Source organism: Opisthocomus hoazin, chromosome 3 (genome assembly GCF_030867145.1).
Source record: "Opisthocomus hoazin isolate bOpiHoa1 chromosome 3, bOpiHoa1.hap1, whole genome shotgun sequence".
Classification (NCBI taxonomy): domain Eukaryota; kingdom Metazoa; phylum Chordata; class Aves; order Opisthocomiformes; family Opisthocomidae; genus Opisthocomus; species Opisthocomus hoazin.
The window spans coordinates 5,557,439-5,565,263 of record NC_134416.1 but is presented as its reverse complement, the minus strand read 5'-3'; the positions used below and the strand labels follow the sequence as shown (position 1 = coordinate 5,565,263).

Sequence of the window (7,825 nt, the reverse complement as noted above, 5' to 3'; positions counted from 1 at the left end):
AGTGAACACATCACTGGACCATCCTTGCACTAAGGTGCTTACAGCTGCTTAAGGGGCTGTCTTTTATTAATAAATCAGTATCATCTGTAGGAAAGCCTTGTCCGTATGTACTGGGTAAGTGTAATCGATGGCCTTGCTGGGCTTGTTAAATGCACAACAAAAGACATGCTCGGACTGAGGCGTCAAGATCCGAAGAGTTAACAAATGTAGCAATTGACTCGTGCTTATCTTATCAGACAGAAGTAAGGAGGGACAGCCCATCACTGTAAATCAAGTGATCTGTGGGGCGCTGCGGAGGCCGCGCAACCGCTGCTTTGGATAAAGCACAGATGGCCCCTGGAAGCGCATACGAGGACGCCCGCTCCGAAGGCGTGTCACACTGCTGAGTCCCGCTTCTGACATTCCATGCCAAGAGCCAATCGATACACAATAACTGACTTAGTCCCACCTCGCAAAAAGATTTCCAAACATATAAAAATTGGCACTTGAAAACTCTCTTTGGGAGGAGGAGCCAAGCGAGAACTTCACCTGACGGACGGGTCGACGGGCCTGAACCTCTCTTCCCCCCCCAAGGAGAGATGCCTTTTTGGTAAGAGTCGTGCCTCTGACTTTGTCAGACGTATCCCCGGGAACACATTGTTAACTAAAGCGCTAAACCATTACCTTGAGCTCAACTTTTGCAGACAGTGCATTTATCAACGGCAATTCCGAATCTGTGATACCTGTCGCTTGAATAAATTACCTGTTGTTTCAGCTTTGAGAAACTGTTTCAGTGAAAGTCCCTGGAAGGGCTCTGGCAGGCAAGCTGAATCTGAGAAGTGGCTACAAACTTAACCCCTTAGACATAAACTGTTGACCAAGTCTGGGACTAGGAGGTGATCCAGGCGCACCAAGACTCTCCTCTGAGAGAGGGCTCAGAACGCAAGGGGGTCTGCTCTGAACCTCGGGACTCAACGGGAGGGCTTTCCTTTTGCCGCTTATCAGACTCCCTTATCCCTTTTTAATGCAAGCTCTGTATAAGCTGGTAATATTCAGTTAACAAACTCCCTGTATTTTCCATTTCATATGATTCTTTAGGGTACATCAGTTTCTGCCTTAAATTCTATGTGAACTTACTGTGTGCTATAGAAAAGCTCCCGTTCTGCACTCTCATGCTAAGCAGTCATCAAATCAGTGGCTTTAGAAGACTTCTTACCCATACAGATGATCAGGCTTATTGTTTGTAAAGCATACCAGAAACTTTTTACTTAAGTCATTAACGAAATGCAAACTACACGTCATCATTCCTGGAAGTGCCAACTCGCTCTCGGTGGCATCAGAGTCACTCTCGCCCCACCAAGCACAGACGAACCTCTGGATCCAACGCTATCAGCAGCAAAACCCCCGCCGCCTTCAGCAGGCCCCGGCTGACACCATCACCCGTGAGCATGTTACCAGGAGACACGCAGGGTAAACAGTCTGTGGGGAGTGTGTTAATAACAGAGAGACAGCTCCATAACTCACAGAACCACAGAATGGCAGGGGTTGGAAGGGACCTCTGTGGGTCATCTAGTCCAACCCTCCTGCCGAAGCAGGGTCACCTACAGCAGGCTGCACAGGACCTTGTCCAGGCGGGTCTTGAATATCTCCAGAGAAGGAGACTCCACAACCTCCCTGGGCAGCCTGTTCCAGTGCTCCGTCACCCTCAGAGGGAAGAAGTTCTTCCTCATGTTCACCTGGAACTTCCTGTGCCTCAGTTTGTGCCCATTGCCCTTTGTCCTGTCGCTGGGCACCACTGAAAAGAGCTTGGCCCCATCCTCCTGACACCCACCCTTCAGATATTTGTAAGAATTTGTAAGGTCCCCTCTCAGCCTTCTCTTCTTCAGGCTGAACAAGCCCAGCTCCCTCAGCGTTTCCTCGTAGGGGAGATGCTCCAGTCCCTTCATCGTCCTTGTAGCCCTCCGCTGGACTCTCTCCAGTAGCTCTTCATCTTTCTTGAACTGGGGAGCCCAGAACTGGACAGAGTACTCCAGATGGGGCCTCACTAGGGGCAGAGGATAGGGGGAGGAGAACCTCCCTCGACCTGCTGGCCACACTCCTCCTAATGCACCCCAGGATCCCATTGGCCTTCTTGGCAGCCAGGGCACACTGCTGGCTCATGGTGAATTTGTCACCCACCAGGACACCCAGGTCCCTCTCCACAGAGCTGCTCTCCAGCAGGTCTGCCCCAAGCCTGTACTGGTGCATGGGGTTGTTCCTCCCCAGGTGCAGGACCTTGCATTTGCCTTTGTTGAACCTCCTCAGGTTCCTCTCTGCCCAACTCTCCAGCCTGTCCAGATCTCGCTGAACGGCAGCACAGCCTGCTGGTGTATCCACCACTCCTCCCAGTGTTGTGTCAAATCACTTCATAGCTTCATGCGCCCTCCACACCTCAGCATACCTCCGACCAGCCTCAGGGTTACCAGACAGCATTCCCTCTTGCTGTATGACAGCAGCAGGAGGTATTTAGCAGCCTGTAATTTCAGTTTTGAGGTAACAATTTCGTAGCCACTGGCCTGTAGTTGGAATATGCAGAGGATAAGCCTATTTGCCATTAAACACAAGCTCCCAAAACGCGGTGTCAGCCTGGGGCTAAGGCCCACAGCGAGGCAGCCGGCAGCTCCTCAGAGCGCCCGGCGCACCCTGGGACCGCCGCCAGGGGGCACGTGAGAGCCGGCGAGGGGGCGCGGTGCACCCTGGGACTTGTAGTCCCGCGGCGGGGAGGGGAGGAGCGCGCGGCTCTGAGGGCGCTGCTGGTCCCGCCGGCGGCCGCAGACTACAGCTCCCAGCGGGCCGTGCGGCGGCCGGAGACTACAGCTCCCAGCGGGCCGTGCGGCGGAGGCCGCCCACTTCTCGCCGGGCTGGGGGTGAAGGGCCGGAGCCGGCCGGGGGAAGGGGAGGGGGGGAGGAGGAAAGATGGCGGCGAGGTTGAGCGGCGGCGAGAACCGTCTGGTGTCGCTGCCCCTGTCGCGTATCCGCGTGATCATGAAGAGCTCGCCGGAGGTCTCCAGCATCAACCAGGACGCGCTGTTCCTCACCGCGAAAGCCACGGTACCGGCTCCCCCCCCCCTCCCTTCCCTCCTGGCCGGCCCCGCTCCGGTACCGGGCCTCTGCCTCCCTGCGGCCCCGCAGCGTCAGCGCCGAGCTGGGCCCCAGCGAGCGGCTCTGGCCGCGCCTCCCTCCCCTCCTCCCCGCGCCTGGCGCTCGGCGGCCATCGGGCTGCGGGCTCCCGCCGTGCCGGAGCGGGGCTGCGGCCTTCTTCCTCCCACCGGTGTCAGGGGGGTGAGTTACCCCCGGGGAGTGGTGCCCTGCGGCTTGCGGAGCCCAGGTGTCAGCTGCTGGGCTGCGGGAAGCGTTGTGGAGGAGCACAGGTTCATTTACGTACCAGAAAAAGCTCCCCAGTTAAAGAAAGATGAGGAGCTACTGGAGAGAGTCCAGAGGAGGGCTACAAGGATGATGAGGGGACCGGAGCATCTCCCCTACGAGGAAAGGCTGAGGGAGCTGGGCTTGTTCAGCCTGAAGAAGAGAAGGCTGCGAGGGGACCTAATAAATTCTTACAAATATCTGAAGGGTGGGTGTCAGGAGGATGGGGCCAAGCTCTTTTCAGTGGTGCCCAGCGACAGGACAAGGGGCAACGGGCACAAACTGAGGCACAGGAAGTTCCAGGTGAACATGAGGAAGAACTTCTTCCCTCTGAGGGTGACAGAGCACTGGAACAGGCTGCCCAGGGAGGCTGTGGAGTCTCCTTCTCTGGAGATATTCAAGACCCGCCTGGATGAGGTCCTGTGCAGCCTGCTGTAGGTGACCCTGCTTCGGCAGGAGGGTTGGACTGGATGACCCACAGAGGTCCCTTCCAACCCCGAACATTCTGTGATTCTGTGATTCAGAACCCGAGCCTGCAGTCGGTGCTCTGAGGGGATGGCACTGGATCCTGACCGTGAACTCTTCCGAAATAAGTGGGTCTCTCATAGAGTCAGAGCTTGGAAAAGACCTCCAAGATCATCAAGTCCAGCACCACCATGCCTGCTAAACCATGTCCTGGAGTGCCACATCCACACGTTTTTGGAACCCCCTCCAGGGATGGGGACTCCACCACTGCCCTGGGCAGCCTGTTCCAATGCCTGACTGCTCTTTCAGTAAGGAAATTTTTCCTAATATTCGATCTAAACCTCCCCTGGCACAAGTTGAGGCCATTGCCTCTCATCCTATCACTAGTTACTTGGGAGAAGAGACCAACACCTGCCTCACTACAACCTCCTTTCAGGTAGAGAGCAATAAGGTCTCCCCTCAGCCTCCTCCAGACTAAACAGCCCCAGTTCCCTCATCTACTCCTCGTAAGACTTGTTCTCCAGACCCCTCACCAGCCTCGTTGCCCTTCTCTGGACACGCTACAGCCCCTCAATGCCCTTCTTGTAATGAGGGGCCCAAAACTGAACACAGGACTCCAGGTGTGGCCTCACCAGTGCTGAGTACAGGGGCACGATCACCTCCTACTCCTGCTGGCCACACCATTCCTGATCCAAGCCAGGATGCCGTTGGCCTTCTTGGCCACCTGGGCACACTGCTGCCTCATGTTCAGCCGGCTGTCGACCAACACCCCCAGGTCCTTTTCCTCCAGGCAGCTCTCCAGCCACTCCTCCCCAAGCCTGTAGAATTGCGTGGGGTTGTCTCCTGAAAGTGTCCAGTATATGCACACTGAAATGCAGCATTTGTGTCACATAGATTAAAGAAAAGTGCTGCCAACTATATGTGTGAATTCATAGTTTGATTATTTGCTTTTGTTTTAATTTTTTAGGAGCTTTTTGTTCAGTATTTGGCTACATACTCCTACAAACATGGCAGAGGCAAGGAGAAGAATGCTCTGACTTACAGCGACCTGTCTCATACTGCAGAAGAGTGTGAGACCTTTCAGTTCCTTGCAGGTATCTATAGCGTGATGGTAAATCCAGTATGTAGTTTGTAAAATGAAATCTTGCTCTTACCGAATTGTTTTGTGAGGACACAGTTCTCCTGCTGGTCATTAATCTCCTGTATAACATTCAGCTGGAACTCATAAACTACATCACTGAAAACATTTCTTTGTGAATGGGGATTTTCATGGTGCTTCAAGATTACGCAAGACTAATTAGTTCTCAGCGCGTTGCCTTAAGCATTTCTTAAATTCCAGCAACTCCATCTGAAAGCTTTCAGCCTATAAAACAACATGGCTGTACATCTTTGTGTGAGAAGTTATGTGGCCCCAAAATTACCCATGTAAAGCTGTAAATCTTGGTTCTCACAGTGACTCATCATCCAGTTCCTCCTTCCTTTTTTATGTGTATGTACACACGTGTATGTGTGCCCACACGCTTTTTACCGATACTTGGATTTTTGTTGTAACAGCTCAGAGAAGTATTGGTGTAGGATATAGGTCAAGAATAAGATGCCCTTAGCCCAGTCTTTCTGTGGGTTCCCCGTGGACACACATTCAGAGCGTGCAGTTTTGCTTTGATCCGGGTCTATCATTAGTGCCCTGAACAAGTATCTTACTTTAATGCAGGCAAACTGTTTCTACAGGACGTAAGTGGGGTCGCTGGCTTGGTGAATCGGTCTAAGGCAGCTGAGCGCTCTGTTTTACATCAAATAAATAATATACATGAGCAGTTAGTGAAGACACTTGCCAGTCATCAGTCATAAAACACACAGTCATTATCTTTGGTTACCTGTACCATAATCGGGTAATTCCCTCTTAGTCTGACAGCTGTATAGGCCAGACTGACTTCTCTGGTTATTCCCTGAAATAACAATGTTTTTAACGAAGCCTCTTTTCAACTTCATTAGCGGCATGGATGCAGCAGTATTAATGAGGCCATATAAGTATTCAAGCTGACTATAAAAGAAAGAATTTTACCTTCCAGATATCTTGCCAAAGAAGATCCTAGCTAGCAAATACCTAAAAATGCTTGAAAAAGAGAAGCGAGACGGAGAAGTGCGGGAAGATGATGAAGAGGATGAGGAGGAAGAGGATGAAGATGAAACCGTTGACGAAGATGTTGGCTCCTAAGACCAACGGAGAATTGCTTCATAGTTGATCCATTTTCTGTTGTATAAAGGATGTTATTTTTGTGACTGAGAATCCAGATGCTGGATATATTTATATACTGAGCCATCTGCTTTTGCTTTAAGAAGTTTAGAAATTGAAATTTAGACTTACTGAAGAGTGGAATTCTTCCCTCACAAACGCAGCGGCGTAAGAAGAGCTAATGTAAATCTGACAGCAGAACTTGCTCAGATGACTTAAAATTACTTCTTCAGACAATCATTATCCGAATTTAAGAATTTTTACGGGCAGCTTTCAGTCCAAAAACTCTTTCGCCCTCTGACTAGAAAGGAGTCCTTCCCCAGGCTGTTTCTCCTCAGAGTGGAAGGTGAGGCGAGGGGAGGTGTTTCAAGCAGCATCTTCTGCCCTCAGCCTTCTCCTTGGGGAGCTGGTAACCGAGTGAGCCCTGCTCCGGTTCCCTGGAACAGCGCTAGGGCGTTAGCAGTGGACCAAGGCCATTGAAAAAGTCTCCGGTAAAAACAGCCGCTTCTGTGACGCGGCCTGAAGAGCCACGTCGGCACCGGAACAGGGTAGAGGAGGAGGTCCATTCCGAGAGCTAACGTGGATCTGCGGCTGCGGTGTGGTAAATGTGTTAGATAACGGTGTAAATATGCATATCTGGAACCTTCAACGAACTCTGCTTCTGCAGTTTGTCCGTGGTGTTCTCCCGAAATGCGCACTGAAGTCTGTTAGGTGTGGACAGTCAAGAACAATCAGCCCTTGTAGCATGTGAGCGACAGAGCTGGATTTTTCATTTAGTTTTGTTTTCAGAGTTTGTTTTTTTGGTTTTTTTTTTTACTATAGAAATGGTAACTGTCCTGTGTAGAACTTTATATGCAACTTTTTAAAATAAATGTTTTGTATAAAAACTGTTGATGCAGAGACTTTCTGTAGTTCTTTCCAGCCGCAGCCACATACCGGATCAGCGCACAAGCCTAGCGTGCTCCCGTTCTTCCCAGGAAGGAAAGGGGGACAGAGGGCTGAGTGATGCTCGGAGTACTCTCCATCAGCGAGACTTACTCGATCTGGCCTGCTTTTGTCACCGAAAATCTGGCAATAAAACCTCGTGACACCAATGTAGTGTTAAAAGGCAGGCATTCTTTATTGCAGCGCTGGATGCACGAGGGATAATTCCACCGAACGTGCATACTTCATACCTTTTCCTTGCAGTTTATATAGATCAAAAATATACATATTTATTTCACAGAATCACAGAATGGTAGGGGTTGGAAGGGACCTCTGTGGGTCATCTAGTCCAGCCCCCCTGCCAAAGCAGGATCACCTACAGCAGGCTGCACAGGACCTTGTCCAGGCAGGTCTTGAATGTCTCCAGAGATGGAGACTCCACAACCTCCCTGGGCAGCCTGTGCCAGTGCTCCGTCACCCTCAGAGGGAAGAAGTTCTTCCTCATGTTCAGATGGAACTTCCTGTGCTTCAGTTTATGCCCGTTGCCCCTTGTCCTGTCACTGGGCAATATTATTTCATTTATGCATATTCAATATTATTCTCTTTGGCGATTGGTGTAAACTTCTCTCGCTTCACGTTTAAAGGTATAGTTCACAGAAAATGGAGAGCGCAGACTCAAAGGGGTGGTCGCACCTCGGAGGCAGGTAGCCTTTGGGGTGGAGGTGTGTTTTGGTATTAAAGTGATATTAAAATGAGCAAAGTTCATGAGAGGGTAGCACTTTGGCCAGGTTTCGAAAACCTGTTGGTTCAGAGGCCAGACGA

The 7,825-nt window shown here is 51.1% G+C and overlaps 1 protein-coding gene across 2 annotated transcripts; it reads left to right on the top strand.

Moving 5' to 3' along the window:
• The first annotated feature begins 2,920 nt into the window (after positions 1–2,920).
• On the top strand, positions 2,921–6,971 carry CHRAC1 (chromatin accessibility complex subunit 1). 2 transcript variants are annotated; one of them, XM_075415214.1, is made up of 4 exons: positions 2,987–3,069; positions 3,906–4,154; positions 4,814–4,940; positions 5,916–6,971. In XM_075415214.1, the coding sequence occupies exons 2-4, from the start codon at positions 4,038–4,040 to the stop codon at positions 6,059–6,061; spliced, it is 390 nt and encodes a 129-aa protein (XP_075271329.1). In that variant the 5' UTR covers positions 2,987–3,069; positions 3,906–4,037; the 3' UTR covers positions 6,062–6,971. The 2 variants fall into 2 exon arrangements, with proteins under 2 accessions (XP_075271328.1, XP_075271329.1); XM_075415213.1 differs by lacking the exon at positions 3,906–4,154 and having other exon boundaries at positions 2,921–3,069.
• The last annotated feature ends 854 nt before the right edge of the window (positions 6,972–7,825 follow it).

Excerpts from the sequence above, each read along its gene's own strand:
- CHRAC1 (XM_075415213.1), top strand. The coding sequence starts at position 2,935 with ATGGCGGCGAGGTTGAGCGGCGGCGAGAACCGTCTGGTGTCGCTGCCC. Across the intron at positions 3,070-4,813 it reads TCCTCACCGCGAAAGCCACG|GAGCTTTTTGTTCAGTATTT; the intron begins GTACCGGCTCCC and ends TTAATTTTTTAG. Across the intron at positions 4,941-5,915 it reads GACCTTTCAGTTCCTTGCAG|ATATCTTGCCAAAGAAGATC; the intron begins GTATCTATAGCG and ends TTTACCTTCCAG.